Consider the following 21,632-nt stretch of genomic DNA (forward strand, 5'->3'; position numbering starts at 1 on the left):
CTTACTAGCATAATGATGGTTACTTCCATGTACATGTCAGAAAATCAGGTAGTTGTCTGCAATTAATTTTAAAAACATAAAGTTAAGATGAAATATCATTCATCAAACTAAAAGACTGTTGGAAGTTGTTTTTAAAAGACAAATCTTTAGACAGGATTCTAAATCAAGACTCTGTTTAAAGCACTTAGCACTCACTGCTGCTCTTCTTGGTCCCCAGGGTCTGGCCATCTTCTAAAGAGTTTGACCCTACTGAAGAGCTATCTTGACTATCTTGATGAGGCAGCTGAAGAAATCCTTCACTGGAGTCTGAGCGGGTAGGCGTTAATGTTAGAGATTTCTGACGATCCCGATTAATATCTTTCTTGGATTTTATCAATTTTCTCATTTTTAGGGTAATCCAGTTGCCTCTCCTAGTAGAATTAAAAGAATTCTTAGTCTAAAGTACAGCATTAATTCTCATAAAATGATAAGCCTCAACAATACTACAAATAAGGTTTTCTCCAAAACAAGATCCATAAAATTTGATTAGTTGTACCTTCTAGGAGGAGATGGGTCATAAAATTTGTATTGATCCATAATTTTCTCTTCTAATTTCTCTTTTTGTCGTCTCAATTCATTTAATTTATCACTATAAAAATGGAAATTACATTTTAGAATATGCATAATTTATTTCTTTCCAGAACATAAACAAAGAAACTATTATTGGTAACTGAGACTTAAAAAAGTAGCAATGAGTTTCTTCCATATTTTTCCTTTCCTTTAAATGTACTTAAATAAAGGGATATAGGACTTATAAGTTTCAATTCTACAATTGCGCTTATTTGAAATCTTAGTATAATCTCATCATATAATTGTCTCAAAATTGTATTGTTACTATACAAACATTATTTCCCTAACTTTTTAGTATCTCAAACATTTTTATAATGAAGTATACTTTATTAAACATAAAGACTGTTAGACATTTTTCTAACAATTATAGATATAATAAACAATCTTGAAACCACATTTTCATGCAATACATTGTTTCCTTTTAGGCTGAATTACTCATGCTTAACTTACTTTTAAAGATTTAGTTCTACATTCCTCTCCCAATGGGTAAGTATATAATCACATCTTATTCTCATTTCATGTTCTTGGTAGTTGTGATGGTTTAAGTAGGAAAAGGCCCACAGATTTATGTGTTTGAATGCTTGTCTTATAGGGAGTGGCACTATCTAGAGGTGTGGCCTAGCTGGAGAATGTGTGGTCTTGTTGGAAGAAGTGTGTTATTGTGGAGGCGGGAGGTCTCACATACACCACACCCAGTGTGACAGTTCACTTCCTGCTGCCTGAGAACAAGATGAAAAACTCTCAGCTTCTTCTCCAGCACCATGTCTATCTGTATGCCACCCGCCATGATGATAATGGATTAAACATCTGAAATGTAAGGTGGCCCCCGATAAACTTTCCTTTATAAGAGTTGCCATGCTCATGGTCTCTTAACAGCAATAGAAACCCAAACTAAGACAGAAGTATTACATACAGAAACATCATTGATCACAGAACAAGATCTTTTAAAAAGCTTTCAATGACAAAACATACTATTTATATACAATTATTATTTTTTGACTTATTAACATGTGTTATTTATTTAGCATCAATGCATTAAATTACAATTCATAACTATAATACATATGCAACTGACATGAAACTAGAAAATACAAACATAAAAAATTGCTTATACTGGTTTCTAACTGCTACCTTATACTGTTTTTAGATTTGTATACAACAATTATTTAGTGATGCTTTACATTGAAGAAGGAATGAAGTTTATATAAAGATGAAGTTGTTTTGCTTGTAATACAGTAGCAAAGAGAACATATACATGTAAGTGACTATTACATACCAAGGCAATAATAATAACCAAATAAGTACTGTGGAAATATAACAAGCACCTATAAAAGGGAAAACATCTCTATCTTAAACATCTGAAAAAACCCTTCATGAAGATGAAGGCTATATACAGCAGTAAGATCGTGAATACTTAAGAATACAAAACTCTTTGGTACCTACATGTATTGTCTTTGTTCAACATGAAAGAGATCCTTGCTCTCCATGTTTTGCTCCAGCAGCGTTCTGTTCTGCAGCATTAGTGTCTGGATCTGATCCAATAGGTGACGATTTTCTTCCTCTAAATTTCCTTTAAGTTGGCTGAGCAACTGTTTAGACACAAACATTTATTTTTGAAGACAGATTTTCATTTTACACAAATCACCTGAAACAACTAGAATATATTTATTGTATTTCATGAAGACTCATTTGATCAGAACACTGATACTATGCTAAATTGCCTTTAATAAGTATATCTTAAGTCTTACAAATATTAGGTCTAATATATCTAGTTCAATGGTTTCTATTTTTAGATCTGTTCAAAAGCTACATTCAAGTAGCTTATCTTCTACTTTTGTGGCTAAGAAATAAATACTTAATAGGTTAATTCTCCAATCTATACGATAGCTCCTATCCTGCCAATATTACCCCAAGGATTAAATAATTTAGGTAAAGTACCTGGTTGTAACATGGTAGTTACTTAATATCCTTTTCCTAAGCAATATTTTCAAGTAAGCATAAAAGTCTATGAACAGTATGGGTTGATCAAAGACATTAAAGTAATCTAATTAATCAATGATTGGTATGAACAGTTACTTTAGGCTTTCTGCAAAAAGCAGAAATTGGAAGTATAACCTAGCTAAACCATAGTTTACAAAACTCAAATGAAATTAGTCTAAAGATCTATCATTCATTTTAGGGTAGATTTCTGAGCCCCACCTTCAACAATCTAGAAACAGTCCAAAGATCTGTATTAAAAGCAGCAACCACAAACAAGTAGCACAAATCTATAACAATTACTGTGTCCTACTTTCTAAAGGAGAAAGTATTTAAAAAGTTCTTAAAGGCACCAGGAAGAATGGTACTTAGAAATATACATAATGAATATACCTAATATGTAACAGTAGATAACAACTGTAGTACTGTATCGGATTTGTCTATATATTATAAAATTAAAATGTGGTAGACTTGTCAAAAAACTGAGTGCGTTCATTTTCTTCCCTACCTAAAGTTTTGTTTGGTTTTTGAGATGGGGACTCATGTAGCCCTAGCCACATAACTTGCTATATAGTTGCTGATGACCCAGAACTTCTGATTCCCCTGCCTCTACCTCACCATACAATGCTGGGGATTGACCACAGAGCTTCATACATCCTAGGAAAGAACTTTTATCAACTGAGCCACATCTTTAGCCCTGCTAGCGATATCTTCTTGCATTATAAATTCTCATTCTTTCTATCAAGCAGTGAAATCTATATCTTGTTATAGTGGTTTGAAGGAGAATGTCCCCCAAAGGCTCAGATGTTTGATCACTTGGTCTCCAGTTGGTGGCACTGTTTTGTTTGGGGAGGTTTAGGAAATGTGGCCTTACTATAGGAAGTACATCACTGTTTGTCACTCAGGGTAGACTCTGAGGTTTCAAAATCTTGTAGATTCCCAGTTCTCCTCTGTCCCTCTCCCCTCCATTTTCTGTTTACAATAAAGAATGTGAACTCTCAACATCCTGCTCCAGCCACTATGTCTGCTGCTTTTTACCATGCATTCCTTCCATGACAGATGCTTATTCCTTTGGAACTATGAGATCAAATAAACTTCTTCTACAATTTACCTTGGTCACAATGTTTTTTTCACAGCAATAGAAAATAACTAATATACATGTTTTCTTGAGCTTGAAATGGGTTTGGCCAAGAAAAAGTGAAAATAACTCAAGAAAACTTCCAAGTCTAGGCCCCAGGCATTGTGTGTGTTTCTATTAAAGAGTATTGGGACCTGCTAGAAGATGGAAAATTATGAAGAACAGACAAGAGACAGTGCAGAACACCACAGACCAACCTGTCCTACAGTGTCTCTTGCAATTAAAGCCACAGAAGTGAACTCTTGGGCTTAAATATTAGTGGGTATTATCAACATCTTCTTGGCCTATCTATACATTCTTGAGCCAAAAGAATCATTTACTGCTCATTATCACTGCAGTTCCACTGTTGTTTATTTAGCATTATTGTGACAAAAGATATATAGTCAGAAAAGAGAAAAAAATGTAAGTGTAACATAGTTACAGTTCAGTAAATTGTCACAGGTTATGTGTTCAGGTGTTAAATTAGTGCCCAGATCAAGAAACAAAGCATTAACTGTATTTCAGAAAACCTTTTGCTGTCTTCTCATCCTGGCCTCATGAAACAGATTAATGTTTCTACTCTACAAATTTTATTATATCATTTCACACTCAGTCAAGGGCTAATATTTTATTCAAATTATTAAAATCAGCTGGGGCAGATAGTCCTCACCCTCTCTAATCTTTGCTGAGTAGCCTTGACTTTATTTATTTTTGTTTTTCTGAGACAGGGTTTCTCTGTATGGAGACTGGCCTGGAACTCACTCTGTAGACCAGGCTGGCCTCACACTCACAGAGATCTGCCTGCCTCTGCCTCCTGAGTGCTGGAATTAAAGGCATGTGCCACCACCACCTGGCAAAGGTTGACTTTTGATGACTCTGAGAGAGAGAGATTTTCTTTTCCAAATTAAGGCAGTCTTCCCAGTAGAAATGCTACTGGTTTGCAGTGTATCCTGTGCTCTCTCAAAACTACCATGAACAATCCCTCATAACCACTTCCCATTCTTGCCCAAAAGGAAAAAGCAAGCCAGCATTTGAAACTTCTCAAATGAAAGAATGATTATTTACTCTAAGTACATGTAAACCACCATTGCCACACAGCAACTCAAAACACTGTACTATGCATGGTTTATTTACATGTTTGCTAAATTAATATTATGTGGTACATTTGTAGAAAAATGGGAGCTGGAGAGATAGCTCTACAGTAGAGCACTGGCTGTTTTTCCAGAGGGTCCAGGTTTGATTCCCAGCTTCCAGTAGGTGGCTCAAAACTATCTGTAACTCTAATTCCAGGGAATTTGATGTTTTCTGGCCTTTGCAGGGACCATACACACATAAGGCAAAACTCCCGTACACATAAAATAATAAAAAAAGTAAAAGAAAACCTGAACTTCTCTTTTCTTCCTCTACCCCCTTGCAATGACTTTTCTGTTCCAAATCAAGTCAGTGTGAACCAGGGAAGGGAAGAGCAGAGCAGAGCAGAGCAGAGCAGAGCAGAGAGCAGAGCAGAGAGCAGAGCAGAGCAGAGCAGAGCAGAGCAGAGCAGAGCAGAGCAGAGCAGAGAGCAGAGCAGAGAGCAGAGAGAGCAGAGAGAGCAGAGAGAGCAGAGAGCAGAGAGCAGAGCAGAGAGAGCAGAGAGCAGAGAGAGCAGAGAGCAGAGAGCAGAGCAGAGAGCAGAGAGAGCAGAGAGCAGAGCAGAGAGAGCAGAGAGCAGAGAGAGCAGAGAGCAGAGCAGAGAGAGCAGAGAGCAGAGCAGAGAGCAGAGAGAGCAGAGAGCAGAGAGCAGAGAGCAGAGAGAGCAGAGAGAAGAGCAGAGCAGAGCAGAGAGCAGAGAGCAGAGCAGAGAGAGCAGAGAGCAGAGAGAGCAGACAACAGAGCAGAGAGCAGAGAGCAGAGAGCAGAGAGAGCAGAGCAGAGCAGAGCAGAGAGAGAGAGCAGAGCAGAGCAGAGCAGAGCAGAGCAGAGAGCAGAGAGCAGAGAGCAGAGAGCAGAGAGAGCAGAGCAGAGAGCAGAGCAGAGCAGAGCAGAGCAGAGAGCAGAGAGCAGAGAGCAGAGAGAGCAGAGCAGAGAGCAGAGCAGAGCAGAGCAGAGCAGAGAGTGCAGAGCAGAGCAGAGCAGAGCAGAGAGCAGAGCAGAGAGCAGAGAGCAGAGCAGAGCAGAGCAGAGCAGAGCAGAGAGCAGAGAGCAGAGCACAGTAGAGAGCAGAGACCAGAGAGCAGAGCACAGCAGAGAAGCCACAAGGTACAAATGCTGCAAGCTACTAAACAAAAGTGTATCTTGATTTTCGGAATGCCACTCTGGAATTCTGGAGTCCTAAACCGTGGCCTCCCCACCCCTAGTATTATCCAATTGTTTTGCTGTTTATTGATTAAGGTCTTGATTTAGAACCACATTCCTCACTCTACCATTCTAGAAGAATCCTAACTGTATAAATGTTTTAGACTCAAATCACAGGAAGAATGAATGCTTTGAACATTCTAAGCTCTATTGGGTATTTAAGTGTATATGTTTGCAAACTAATTTTCCATCCTACTGGTTTATAATTTCATGCTACATGTACAAAAACATTTTGCAATTAAAAAAACCCACATAATTTGACACATTTGAAAGCATCTGGACACTTAATTTAAACAATTACTGAAAAGAGATGAAATATAGTTTTTCTTAAATACTTGTGAATTTCAATTGTGTGTGACCAATTCTTTGGCACAACAGTAAGTCTATACCGAGACTGCCATTGTAATATGACTCATTACTTTTTAGGCATACCTTGAGACCTAAAAGAAGAAACAATGATTAAGTTTGTTGACACTCACCTCACACTGGTTATTTAGCTTGGTAGATGTGATATCCAGCTGCTGATACTGCTCCTTTAGCCTTGAAAACTCAGCTTCTAATCTTGTTTGTTCCAATTTAGAATTATTTAGAAGACTTTTCAAATTTTTATGGTCAGTTTGTAAAATTTCGGTCTCTTTTAAAAGTTGACTATATGTATGATTTAACCTACAATTAGAAATCATAATATAAATATTTCACACAGTTCTCACAATGTAAGAATGCTGTTAATATTCAGATACATTTAGAAAATACAAAAATTATTTTGCCAGTTACTAATTGATCAATAATCAGTTTTTCTCCAAAAATTAGATTTTTATGAAAAGGAAAAATGACCAATTTGATTATGATTTCATGAAAATTTCATGTCTAAATTAAACATGAACAAAGATCAAGTTAAATGAATCAATCACTCCAGTATTAAATACTAAACCAGTATGCTGACTGAAAATTAAGAAATACAGGCAGCAAACAAGTAATAGATAAGTAGCTTTCTGCAACTGTGGCAATTTACCAATTTTTATTAATCCCCATTTATCACTTTGTAAAAATCAAGCTATAGCTATTTCTCTTCCCTCTCACAATTTACCTTCAAAACAAAGTTTTATTGATTTCTAAGGACAAAGATTGACATATTTTTTATTTTTATTTTTTTTACTTTAAACAAAATTTTATTATACAAAAGTTGTCACATAACTGAATACTTCTCTACTTTGTACACAATTATTCTCACTTTCCACAGAAAGGCTGCTTCTGGACTTCTCATCTGGTCACACAAGGACTACAATCCTGACTGTAACAGAATAGTAGAACTGCCTAAATGATTTAAGTTGAAAGCAGAACACTGGTATATGGCTTTTGCACCCAGTATCAGGAATGTACATATGTCTTTACTCAAAAATACAAAATAAATTATCTGTAGGCATGGACAATGACAACAGTAAACCATTATGTATTGTCAATAGAAAACAGTAACTGATAGTTATAGTGATCAGCCAGCCTTCTCTTCAGTCATTTTCTTCAGGTGACTTCCCTGAAATCTCTGAGGAACCTGCCTTGAAATTCCATGCTAAAAGTCCAAACTGTGGATGCTATTACTGACACACCCATGCCCCTCCCCACACCCCCGAGGTAAGTAAAAGAAAGTGAAATACATGAATAGTATCATTACCTATCATTTTCACCACAAAGTTTCTTGTACTCTGCAGCTATCATCTCATGGTTTTTGCTTTCAAGCAACATTTTGTCTTGTTCCATTTTGATCATTTTTTCCAAATCTTCCAACTGTCCTTTCTGTTTTAGTAACTGATTGTAACTGGAGAGGAGGAGGGACAGTTAGGTACTGGCTTTAAATAGTACTAACAAAGAAAATATTTCAGAAGAGAAGGGAATGAGTAATTTAACAAACATCACATAAAACACATAAATTTATATAAATTCCCTTCATAAATTATCTTAAATGGGTCTAATATATAAATTTATTATAATACCCAAAGGAAATTTGTTTTAAATTAACACAATGAAATATAAGTTACCGGTCTTCAAGGTCTTTATGTTCTACCTCCAGATTCTTGTGGGCAGACTTTAGGGTTCCATGTTTAGAAATGAGAGACTCATAGTCTGAAGCCTGCCGTTCATGAAGAAGTTCCAGCTTTTCATGATCTTTTATCAGAGAATCATAGAGAGATTTCAAGTCTTCTCGTTCTTTGATAATAGATTCATTTTCATTTTCTAAAGAAGACTGTTGGATTAGAAGCTGTGCATTCTGGTTCATCAGTGAAGTACTTTGTGAATTAAGGGTGGAATTTTCAACCTGTAAGAATGTGTATATTATTACTGGTTTAAAAAAAAGTTGCCAGGCATGGTGGTCTATGCCTTTAATCCCCGAATCTAGAAAGAAGAAGCAGGCAGATCTCTGGGCGTGCTAGTGAGAACAAGAGAAAGTCTATGTATGCAGTGGCATGCATGGGGCGGTGAGAGGACAACTTGCTGCAGATGGCAGGGACTGAACTCCAGTCATCTGGTTTAACAGCAAGCATCCTTGTCTGCTCTGCCATTTTGGTACTCCCAATTTTTTTTCTCCTAGCTTAGAATTTACCACTAGGCAAGGCTGGCTAGAAAATGAGCTGCAGGGATCCACCTGCCTATGCCTCCCCAGTGCTGGAATCCCAAGTATTTGCTACCATGACTGGCTTTTTTGTGACCTGATTAAACTCAGGTCCTCCTGCTTGGGATTGATTACCTTACTGCCTGAGACATAGCTATCTCCTCAACCCACTTGTTGCTCTTTTTAACAAAAAGTTACAATGTTAACTTAAATAAACCTTAATTAAATCACTGAGGACATAATCATATTATAATAGATTTGGAGTTGAGCTTTCCAAAGATTTAAGGTTACCTGTTTAACTATCTTTGGAAAGTCTCTGTGGAGTCTAAATTAGCATTTGCTTCATTACTTAGACCCAGTTTCCTTTCCTCTCGCCTGGACTATTCTGTGAGAATGGGCACTGGCATTGTTAAGTTGAAGATGGATCCTTTGGAATATATCAAATGTATCCTTTAAACAAATATAAAGACAAAATTCCTATGCTGTATGCTTTTCAATAACTAAACTTCTAAGAATGTTTTAAGAGTGACATAAAGAAAACTGTGTTGCAATCATACTCTGAAATAAAGGGTTTGCACTCAGGGTTAGAATCAACTCCTTGAAAGGACAGAAAGACTCTAAGGTAAATCTAAGTAAGATCATCTTTACTTATAAACTGGTGAATTTAATAATTTATATAGACTTTGACATTTCAAAATGTTCACATTAAGAGTCTGGCATAGAAGCAAGCAAAAATATTTCCATCTACCATCAATTATTAAATTCATTAAGGAACAATGTTCATATGCCTAGGTTCCCTTACTATAATACTATATAACTAAAGTGTTTGATACAACCTGAAGTTTGGCATTCTGTGTTTGAAGCGTGGTATTCTGTTCCTGTAATGACACCGTCTGCTTCTGAAGTGCAAGAATCTGGGCCTGCAGATTATTGTTCTGTGTTTCAAGTTGCTTCAGTTGAGTTTTCAGTGCTTGTTTCTCTGCTTGCAGCGTAGCATTCTTAAAAAAAGAAAAAGATACATTTATTAAGAATAAACAGACATTTCTCTTTAACAGACAATGTTACTTAATAAAATGAGCTTGAACAATCTTTAAAAAAGAAAAAAACCTTTCCCCTCAATCACAAGTAGTAAATATTTAATTCATAAAAGGATGCCATATTGCTATAACTTTAAAATACCTGTGTTCTGTCTGCTTTATGATATCCTAAAATAAAATATTTTCTTCTAGTGCTGAAGGTGTATGTTAGTGGTAGAATATGTTCCTAGACTGTATCCCAACTAAAAAGGTTTACCTTTTCAATGTATACATGGCTAAGTGGTGATCCTGGGTTAGAAGGAAAAATATGTACTTTCAAAACAAACAAACTTGAAAGAGAAGCAGGTTTACACATATAATTTTAGCCATCTATTAAAAAATTCAGTTCATAATACACCTAGCAGGCATTGTTTTGTTTTCCTTTTCCCAGGATATGAAACTCTCACTAAAACTATATTTCAACTCTAAGGACTTCTGAAGTATATCCAAAAGATTTTATCATTTTCAATTTTTCTAGTACATACAACCATATTTTCTTCTTGTAGTTTTTTTGTTTGTTTGTTTGTTTGTTTTTGCTTTTCGAGACAGGGTTTCTCTGTGTAGCTTTTGGAGCCTATCCTGGCACTCGCTCTGGAGACCAGGCTGGCCTCGAACTCACAGAGATCCTCCTGCCTCTGCCTCCCAAGTGCTGGGATTAAAGGCGTGTGCCACCAACACCCGGCTTCTTCTTGTAGTTACACGAGTGAAATACTGTGTTAATCATAGATATTAAAATGGAAGGCATGGATATTACACATTTAAGATTAATTACTTACAAATTACATTTCATAAAATCTAAATTTGCACTAAAAAGCATAACCAAAGAATCCACCATATACCAGAAATAAAACTTTAATATACAAAAAAAATTAGGTTGACTACTTACTATGTGGTACTGATTACACAGAAAATGATACAAATGAATCACAATAGTTCTGTTTCATCTTTAATAGAAGACAAAGAAAACTTCACTTTTATATTATATAAACAAGTTATCATTGTGTAAAAAGGAGGTTGTAATTTGAGGATTTGGCTATAATAACAGCCTGAAACATCAGAAACTGGGAGGCAGGGGAGCAAGACTGCAAGTTACTTGCGGAGAACTTGTCTCCAATAACAACAGAAACAGCAAGTAAACACACACAGAAGCTGAGGCAGATAATTATACTGTTCTCTTTTTAAGCCATCTGTTGAAAGGATGCAAAAGCCTGCCATAATGTCTTGTTCAAGCACACTGGAGTTCGTACACACACACACACACACACACACACACACACACACACACACACACACACACACTGTTTTGATACAGGGTATTATATAGGACAAGATCTAGAAAACAAACCTGAGCATGTCTGTGAGGGAACTGGGTTAACTGATGTGTGTAGCACCATCACAGGAATTGGAGTACAGGACTGAATACAGCTGAAAAAGTGAGCTAAGCAATAGAATCTCTGTGCTTCCTGGCTGCAGATGTAATGTAAGCACTGCTGCAGGCTCCTGTTACCATGATTTCCCTGACTTAATGGACTCTATCCTCAAACTGTGAACCTATCTTTCCTTCTTTAAGTTGCTTTGGTCAGATATCTTTCTAACTAATAGAGAATACTGTTACTATGTGGGGCTGTTGTTGTGATAACCTGGCCATATGTAGAGTTCTTAGACCTCTGGAAGTAGAATTCAGGAACAATATGGAAGAGTTTGGAACTTTGAACTAGAAAAGCACTAGAATAATGTAAGCAAGGGCCAATCTGGTAGGATTTTGGAAGAGCAGAAGAGGAACACAGACAGTGGGAAAACTATGGAAAACTGAGATAGAAGCCATCTGCATTATATTGTGGCAAACAGTCTGGTTATATTCCCCCCATGTACTGAGAAACTGAATTGAAAGTCATGGACAAATTGCTTTGGTGGAGGAAATCTCAAAACAGGATAGCATTTAATGTCATGATTACCATAAGCCCCTCCAGCCACAATAGTGGCCAGACCCCTCCCCCAAGGACCTCTAATTGCCAGGTTCCACCCACAGTACACTCTAACTGCTGGACCCTGCCTCCATCCTACAGAGTAAAAAGAGCCCACTCTCTGGACATGAAATCCCACCAATCTCCACCCTGAAATAGTTCCACCCCCTTCCCAAGAAACTCTATAGAAGCCCTGTATCCTTTTCAGTTTGCTGCTGTTTCAAGCCTGAGCAGAGGCAGCCACCCTCCTGGTTTTCTCCCTACCAATAAGTCTGTTGTGTGAGGTTTGTTGTGCATTGTGACTGTGTGGTATTCCTTGGCTCCAGGCTGCCAAGATACCTTCCCATCCGAGCTGTAATGCTTACAGTTACTGCTTGCTGTTTTTATCCTGTCTACAGACAGAAAGAAAAACAAACAAAGCAAAAAGCTACAAAAATGGCTGACAACAAGGAGAGGGTATAAAGTTATAGATAAGATAGGTTCTGAGACAGCAGCTGTAATTATTAAAGAGAAGCCTTATGCTCTTCACTGGGACACCAAAGGTGGCTTGATTGTAAGAGTCCACACATCAGACTTCCTTTTATGACAATCAGTATTGACTTCAAAAGAAAGGGCTTCAACTATGACTACTACTGCAGGAGTTTCCCAGTGGAAAACAACCAAGGAAAGAAGTCTTTGCCCCAAGTCACCCTGAAAGGTATGTAGAGGCAAATGTGTTTAAACCTAAAGGCCACACCTTAAGCTGGCAGAAGAACTTGATAACAGTGTCTACATGATACTGGTTTTGCAGATGGTTGGAGCACTGATTAAGCTTGTGATTGACTTACAGGAGGATAAAGAGCGAAGCATACTATATTTAGATTTTTATATGATAAACTAGACAAGAAAGTACAAAATAAATTTATGAAAGATAAATATATCCAACAATTTATTATTTCTGCAGAGTTTTAAATTCCTACTAAGAATTTTAAATACTTACATTTCTTTCTACTTCAATTAACCTGTCTTTAACTTTCAGGAGCTCTCTGGTCGTTTCTTGACTTTCTCGCTCCCATCTGTTATCTTCCCCAGAGACAGGAAGGGAGCTCTGCACCATCGTTTCCTCATCTTGTCTCTGTTTGAGAGCTTCATAATTTTTTTTCACCTAAAATTATTTAAATTACTTTAATGGGAAGAAAAAATCACGAAGATTTTTATATTTCTCAATTATTTTGGTCTGTATTGGTCTGGTGAATATGACAGATACATATTTTAAAAAGTGATGAATGTGTGATTACCATTACTGTGATCAAAAGCTTTTTGGAATGCAAATGTGGAGGCTGGAGAGGTGGTTCAGTGGCTAAGAGTACTTCTTGCACTTCCAGAGAACCCAAGTTTGGACAGTTCACAACCACCTATAACTCCAGCTCCAGGACTCCCACAACATACATACACATACTTATAAATACAAATAAATAGTAAAAGAAGACCCTGTGTTATAAAATTACTGTAACATATATTATTCTAGAGGAATGAAAAGATACTTGGCTCCTCTGAGTGCTCCTACGGGTAATGAGCATGGGTCTTAGCAGTCTTTGTAAGAACACATTCTTGGGTAATATGCACATACAGAAACATTACACCAAACCCCGTTCACATATACAACTGTGAGTTGACTCTCTTGCTTGTTGTTTTGAGACAGGACTCACATAACCTCAGGCTAGCCTTGAACTCTGGATCCCACTTTCTATCACCTATTAAGTGCTAAGACTACAGATGTCAGCCACCACATCAGGCCTCAAACTGACTTAAAGTAGGCTGCAATAACACTAGGACACACTGAGTAACACATAGGCTTGAACTGCTATTAACATGAAAAAACTTGATCATCTCCTATGATCAAAACTGTCAAATTTAACACCTCTCTATAATTATTTTCAAGCTTTCTTTTTAAGGTTAAAAATAAATTCTATGTATGAATGTTTTGCCTCATGAAGGTGTGTACACCACGTGCACGCAGTGCCTCTCAAGAACAGAAGAGGGTGTAGGATCCCCTGGAACTTGAGCTATGAACAGTTGTGAGTTGCCATGTGCATGTTAGGAATTGAATCCAGGGTCTCTGGAAGAGCTGTCAGTGGCTGCTGAGCTATCATCTCCCTACCCGAAATATGTTATTTTTAAATATTTTGTGTGTGTGACTGTGCATTTGAGTATAGGAACCCGCAAAGGCCAGAGGCTTCAGATCTCCTGGAGTTGAAGTTACAGGTGGTTGTGGTTCACCTAATGTGGGTGCTGGGAACCAAACTCAGATGCTCTCAAAGAACAGTATATACTCTCAACTGTTGAGCTCTCTCTTTAGCCCCAATTTGGTTCAAATTTACTACTATACTTATCTTGACTTGCCAGTTATTTTAGATATTTATAGTACATTAAAAAAATTAGCACCATAGTTTATATTAAGGGCAGAAATGATTAAAATAGTTCATGTTGTACAAAACTTAAGGGGAACCTTTAATTCAGCAGTAAATTAGCATTACTATTAGTGAGTTACAAAATGATTAAAATAAAAAAAAGTCAAGATGGAATGGAATGTAAGTTTGGCCAGTGATGTTGGATATTCCTATTTTCTAGGTTTACAAAGCTGTGGTCATATGCAATATTAAAGAGAGTTAACATAAGAAAACTGTCATATCAGGTATATACTATTTTGTTTTTGTTTTGCAAAAAAAAGTTCAATTGTGCTTGATAACAAGAGTGGAAAATGACAACCAAAAATAGAGCTGGAAATAAAATTCAAGATTTCTGAGTTATAATTGGTTCATGTGTTCCTTTAGTTTACATATCATTAATCAAAATCCTTATATTCACACATGAAATCAATTAAGCAATGCAGACTCAATTTAAAATTTAAAGTCCATTAAGTTAAAGTTTAAAATAGTATTACAAGTTATATTGTAAATTCAAATTTTTAGTGTTTATCAAAGATAGTATAACCTTTAAGAACTGAGGTATGATCTATATATAGTTTCTAATGCACTGATTACAAGAAATAGTCTATTTTTCAGAATAACATGTACCCATGTGACTTAACATGGTAAGAGGAGTTCTATCACTGGAAGGATCACTACTTAAGACAAAATTGTTTTACTTTTTTTTCACCCAATATAGTTTTGCATGCTCTAAAATTTCATATAAAATGTAATTACACAATATGTAATTTTTATGTACATTTTTCTAAGCATATTTTAATCTTTACTAATATGTTAAATATATCAATACTTCCCCCCTTTTCTAACATTGTACTGTCTTTTACTATATGACTATGCCAAAATTTCCTTATTTAATTATCAGCTGAGGGTCACTGGGCTATTTCCAGTTTTTTTTTTTTTTTAAGACAGGGTTTCTCTATAGCTTTGGAGGCTATCCTGGAACTAGCTCTTGTAGTTGATCTCGAACTCACAGAGATCCACCTGCCTCTGCCTCCCGAGTGCTGGGATTAAACGTGTACGCCAACAACGCCCAGTTCTATTTCCAGTTTTTAATTAATTTGTTATATATGTGTATAGGTGTTTGCTTGTGTACACATGTATAGACCAGAGGTATATTCCTCAACTGCTCTCACGTTAAAAACATTAGACACAGGCACCCACACATACACCCACAAAAATATACACAAAAACAAAACCTTTTTTTTTTTATTTAAAAAAGGCATTTCTTTTCCTTGTTCTAATACATTAAGATCAACAACCACAGTGTATAATAGAAATAGGGAGAGCAATGTCTTTGTTTTTCTTCTAAAAGTACACAGTCGTTTATCATTAAGGATGATGCTCAGTGAAGGTCATCTATAAACATCCTTTATTTACTAAATAATTTTTAATGTGAGATTGGTATTAATTCCTTTAACTATAATTGTGGACAGGTCATTCTCCTTGTAGTTCTAACAACATAGACATAGTTTGAAGCTATTGTTAGACATAAGAATATTTAATCTTGGGCTGGAGAGATTCTGAGTTTAATACCCAGCAACCACATGGTGGCTCACAACCGCCTTGAATGAGATATGCATGCAGGCAGAAGACTGTATACATAATAAATAAATAAAATCTTTTTTTAAAAAAAGAATATTTAATCTTGCTGTTTCATAGAGCTAAAATGATCATTTTATAATTTTTAGCTAAGTCACTGCTATAAAACTAATCTTCATACACAATAGCTTCCTTTTGACTAGTGTTATAGCAATATATTATTTTTCATCAAAATTTCTTGCAGGTGGCATTTCAATAGGTTTTACTTTTCCATTGAACATAATTATCTCTGATTTAATGGGGGATGTTTATACCTTTTTACAGTAAATTGTTATAATCTGGTTTAAAACTTCCCTTTTAGTATTTATTTCCTATGTGTCTAATCTCTACTTTTTTCTGTTTCTTTCTGCCTTCCTTTGGATTTTTAAAATTCCCTTTTATATTTTTATGCCATAGTTTACATTGTTTATGTCTAAACTTCAGAATCTATTTTCAAGTAATCTGTCTCTTCATGTATGGTACTGAAAGCTTAGAAAAGTACAATTCCATTTGAATTCATGTATACAGGAGTAAGTCAGTTTACAGCCATTTTGCAAAATGGCTGAAGTAAAGACTGTGATGAAATCTGATATCTCTAGTATTTAGACTTAAAACACACACACAAAAAAAACAACTCATGCACAAACCTACTTATTTTCTTGCTGAATAGTTTCATGAAGGTATCATTATTTGTAACCTCCTGATATTGTTTAACAGAGTACAAAATTCAAGACATAAAGCTGATAATTATTTATGCAGAACTCTGAACCAGTGTATGATAGCAAAATCTGTGACAAATACCAGGAAAGATGCTGTAGGTATATGGTGAACAAATACTCTCCCCTTTCTGCTGTAGAAACTCAAATTTGGTTAACTTTCTCAAGAACAGTGGTTCTCAATCTTCCTAATATATAGTTCTTAATGTTGTGGTGACCTCCAACCATAAACTTAATTCATTGCTACTTCATAACTAGTTTTGCTCTTATGAATTGTAATATAAATATATGATATGCAGCACATCTGATATGTAACCTCCAAAGGGGCTGTGACTCACAGGTTGAGAACAGCTGCTCTACAAGCATAGTAAAACTAGAATATTGGAATATTAAGCAACAATGTTTATGGGGTGGGGGAGACCAATGATTGGTAGACTATCTGGAATAGGAAAACTAATTACCTACTAGAAAGCAAGATCACTGGATTTCTCTACAGGCAGAAACTCTTACAATAAATATGTACATTTTGGAGATTTTAAATGTATGACTGCCTTGAAGCATCAAGTCTCAAAACCAGGGCAGTTCTCTCCTACTATAGTGTAAATCTTCTGTTTTGCTCCAACCAAAATCTCGTACAAATATATGTCTCATGGACCAGCAAGATAGTTCAGTAGTTCACGGTGCTTGCTGCCAAACCTGATAATCTGAGTTTGATCCCCAGGACCCACATAGTAGAAAGGAGATATCTCCCACAAGTTGTCCTTTGACCCTCCCCCCCATAGGCAACAGGCATGATGTGTCCCATCCCCGTATGTGTGAAAGTGTGTGTGTGTGTGTGTGTGTGTGTGTGTGTGTGTGTGTGTGTATGTGTGTGTGAGAGTGTGAGAGAGAGAGAGAGAGAGTGAATGTGTGTGTAAATACAAATAAAAATGAAAAAAAATTAAAAATCCATCTCACATAATTATATGGAGAGACACCTAACACTGCCTAGATATCTACTTGTATTTCCTGAACAGAATAGATCTAAATGTGGTCTATAGTAGTCTTATCACTCCATCTGTGTGTCATGTGGAACACTGCTACAATCCCTGTGCTTAGGAAAGATGTAGGATGATCAGTTCAAGGCTATCCTTGGCTGCATGATAACTTTAAGGCCAACCCTTGCTACAAGAGAGCCTGTCTAGAAAAAATAGAAAAAGACAACCACTGGAGTAATGAGGAGATTGAAAAGGGAAGACTAAAACAGAATGAAACTCTTCACTATTGCTTGCAAACAGGTGGGTCCTTTATATTTCAATTTAGTCAGTTTTGTAAAAACAGTGTTTAACTTCACTCAATAATTCCAAATCTCACAAGAAAACAGATCTAGATAGCATCATTAGCTGCTTTCCCTATACCATACCTATGGCTGTCCTCTTTGTCTTCAGATTCATATCTTCATCAATTAAAATTTACCTGGAGGCTCAACAGGAAAAATGCACCACAGAAAGGTATCATCTGTAAGAGGGACTATTACATACTTGAAAACATTGAGTAAATTGTAGCATTTCCTGTTACAAACATTTGTTTAAGTATACTCTCAAATATATGAAACAGAATGAAATACTAACATAAATACATCTGAGTTTTTGTTTTCTCTTTGTTTTTCTGTTCAAGCACTTACAGAGCAATTTTGAAAGAAAAAAAAACTTACCGTTTTAAGTTCTTGACGCAATTGTTGATTGTAATTTGTAGATTCTTCCAACCGAGCTTCTAGAGCGGCAATTTTTTCTTCTTTTATTTCAAGGGACTTCTTAAGAGTAGATTCTAATTTTGATTCCAAAAGTTTGTACCTACTATCACAAGAGTAATATAGTTTGTCACTAGATATCCAAACACTTTTAGAGACAAGCTGTGACTACAACATTAATGTATTAAGTGAGATGTATAAGCCTTCATGTTTGTTATCTTCCTCTTTGTGATGGTTACAGAACAAACTTTAGTAAGTAAACAGAACTCTGAATTACTGCCGAGACTACCAAAAGAACGATTAATACTCAAATATGGGAAACTGAGTAGCTAAATCCCCAAATATTAGGTCCAGTTTTATAAGACTAAAACAGAAAAAAAAGTCGATGTATCCTTAGTATCACACATATGTCAGTGATATTAGTATGTATGCATTTTTATGTAATGGTCAATATGAGCAGTTAAGACTTAAAACTCAATGTAAGCTGGACATGGTGACATACACCTTTTAGTCCAACACTTGGAAGGCACAGGAATGCCTAGCCTATAAAGAGAGTTCTAGTCCAGTCAGGGCTACACAGTGAGACCAAACAAAACAGAGAAAAATAAAGCACCTCAATACTGGCTGCTTTTAGACAGTAAAAAAGACAATGCTATACTCATGGCACATCATGGTAAGAGTCAGATAGACAAGAATACCAATATTTTAGTTACTTTACAATATCTTAGAATGCATAAGTCAGTTATTAAGTAGTTTTAAAATCTGTGCATATATGATATATGCATATATATATATAATATATATATATATATATATATATACACACACACACACACACACACACACACACACACACACACACACACACATTTATGTGCCATGGGTAGAAGGGGGTATCCTTTTCTGTCGATGTCATGGTCCGTGATATGGCCTCTCAGTGAACCTGGAGTTTGTTTTTCAGCCAAGCAGGATGGCCATCACATCATTGAGGTCTTCCTGGTCCTCCTGTTGTACAGTCCCTAATCTCTGACCCAATCCAATGTTGCAGGCACACATACATATACCCAGCTTTCTACATGGGTACTAATGATGCAAACTCAGGTCTTCACAGTTGCATAACAATTTCAGAGTATATAGTAAAATAAAGATATTGGTTAATGCGATTCTTATAACTAAAGAACCCAAAGAGAGAGCTGAGTATGCTGGTGCATGCTTGTAATCCCAGCACCTGAGAGGTGAAAGCAAGAGCATCAGGAGCAGAGTTCAAGGTCATCACCAGCAAAATCATCAGTTAAAAACTAGTCTGAGGAGCTGGAGAGATGGCTCAGTGGTTAACAGCACTGGCTACTCTTCCAGAGGTGCTGAGTTCAATTCCCAGCAACTACATGGCGGCTCACAACCATCTGTAATGAGATCTGGTGCCCTCTTCTGGCCTGCAGTTTATATACAGGCAGAACACTGAATATATATGATAAATAAATGCATCTTAAAAAAAAAAAAAAAAACTAGTCTGAGTTACACAAGACCCTACCTCAGTATCCTCACACGAATCTAAAGACAAAATCACTGGACAAATGAGACACCGAAAGAAAGACGAATCATCAAGAGAAAAATGTCTCAAGAAAGAGAATAAATTGGCTTAATGGCACAGCACATTTCCAACATGACAATATTTAATAAATCTTCCCAAATGTTTGTTTCTGCTCTTCTCTACAACATGTAATGCTATTTTTGCAGTCTCAATTCAATTAAAAATTAAAGCTGGCTTTGGAGTTAAGGTGTGGCTTTCTCCTTTACCAAGCATGCGTGTTAAAGGAAAACCCAAAATCTCTGTCTCATGTCAGAAGAGCCACCTGGTATGGAACAGGAAACCAAACTAAGGGACTATTCTATTGTCACTAATCTCATAATTCTTTGGTTTTGACTCTTTAAAACCTTTCTTAGGATAAAATTTATAAGATTATTATATATCTATAAACTTTCTGTTGTGATATTATAATGATCATATAGAGTACTAATTCTAGAAATAAGCTTCATCAGGCTTGAGACTGAAGCAGGTAACTAGGAACTAAGTTTTGTAACCTGGATGTATTTAACAGATTGTGGTCCTTTAACCTTTCAGAGATCTGCTGCATATGACACTGAAAATGTTTTAAGTTTTCTGCAGTGAACTGTGACCATTCCTGACAGTGACCTTTGAGGTCTCTAAGAAGATGATGCTCCCCTGCCCCCAAGGATGAATCCATATGGATTGTGGTAATGCCACTAAGCTGACAAACACCACCCAAAGATTAGCTGTGGGATACAAACTGCTCATGACAACTTCAATGTGGTTAACTAAGATGGTCCAGCCTCATACACTACTCCAGTCAGAACTTCAGATAAGCCCTGCACACTCCCATTACATGGAAACTAGACAACAACTAGCTCTCCCAGGACTTGACATTTATCTTAGTTTTCTCAGGGTCCCCTAAAGATGCCATCACCCCAAAACAACAGGAAGCAGTCTAGAGAACTTGAGGACCACATTCCCAAGAGGGGGAGTGGGTGGTTTTTGGTGGATTATGGATGTTTATAATCGTTTCAGGGGGTTGCTTGCAAGTTGTTATTGGTCATAGTCAGGAAAGAAACTAAGCAAAGGAGATTAGATTCAGGGGCTCTTTCTGAAAAGAAAAAAGCTGGAGATATAGGGATGATAGAATAAAAGGGTATATTAGTGAATCTACTTTTAAACTATTAATCTCATACTGACACAAATTTAAGGTTGTTTTTGATAAAGCACACTGTATTTAAAAATGATAAAGCTCATTTAAAAATGTAATGTAAAGTTCTAGTCCCTGTAAACTATTATTATAAACTATTTAGGATAATAAAGAAATACAGGTTAGTAGTTAGTCATCTATAATAATCAAACTTATAATCATGTAGGTATGTTCAAGGGCAAACATACATTTTAAACAAATAGTCTTCAAACATTTCAGAGATTTACAGAATATGGCTTTAAGATGTTGTAATAATACAGGCTTTTCATGAGAGCAAGACACATCTGCTACTGTCAGCACCAATTTACTTCAAAAAAGCATGATGGACATAAAAGAACCTCCACATAGAATTTGCTTTCATTGTGGCAATGAGCCACTGGGCAAGAAACTGCCCTTTTCTTGACTGCTGACAGTATGCTATCCAAAGTGAACAAGCAGGGCATAAAAGAAGGTGACTGCTGAACTTTGCCAAGACAAGGTAGGACAGACCTTCAAAATTCCTGCTTCACAGAAAAGTCTGCCAGATATGCTAGGCCTGTAGGCTGAAGACAGATGCCCCAATATTGCAGAGGAACCTTTGGGTAACTGTTTAGGCAGCCAGATGTCTCTATAGTTTTGGAAGTTGCTTGCTTTGCACTTCGTGTTTACTTATGTAATATATCCTTCTTGGGTCTATGATGGGGTTGAAGACAAGATA

The 21,632-nt window shown here is 36.3% G+C and overlaps 1 protein-coding gene across 10 annotated transcripts in view; it reads right to left on the reverse strand.

The window, feature by feature from the left end:
* Ccdc88a (coiled-coil domain containing 88A) overlaps positions 1 to 21,632 on the reverse strand; it is a 153,362-nt gene that overhangs the window by 15,589 nt on the left and 116,141 nt on the right. For 8 of the 10 annotated variants that reach the window (XR_003479645.2, XM_027387969.2, XM_027387967.2 and 5 more), the window contains 9 exons: positions 18,138 to 18,279; positions 12,662 to 12,826; positions 9,479 to 9,640; positions 8,071 to 8,348; positions 7,707 to 7,850; positions 6,517 to 6,703; positions 2,053 to 2,198; positions 536 to 628; positions 196 to 410 (listed from right to left, as the gene is read on the reverse strand). Coding sequence is in view for 9 of the 10 variants with exons in the window: in XM_027387969.2 (XP_027243770.1) it covers positions 196 to 410; positions 536 to 628; positions 2,053 to 2,198; positions 6,517 to 6,703; positions 7,707 to 7,850; positions 8,071 to 8,348; positions 9,479 to 9,640; positions 12,662 to 12,826; positions 18,138 to 18,279 (1,532 nt within the window). In the remaining variant the exon portion in view is untranslated. The remainder of the gene's footprint in view (positions 1 to 195; positions 411 to 535; positions 629 to 2,052; positions 2,199 to 6,516; positions 6,704 to 7,706; positions 7,851 to 8,070; positions 8,349 to 9,478; positions 9,641 to 12,661; positions 12,827 to 18,137; positions 18,280 to 21,632) is intronic. The other 2 variants (XM_027387968.2, XM_027387962.2) reach the window with 1 other exon arrangement.

This window comes from Cricetulus griseus (assembly GCF_003668045.3).
Source record: "Cricetulus griseus strain 17A/GY chromosome 1 unlocalized genomic scaffold, alternate assembly CriGri-PICRH-1.0 chr1_1, whole genome shotgun sequence".
Taxonomy (NCBI): domain Eukaryota; kingdom Metazoa; phylum Chordata; class Mammalia; order Rodentia; family Cricetidae; genus Cricetulus; species Cricetulus griseus.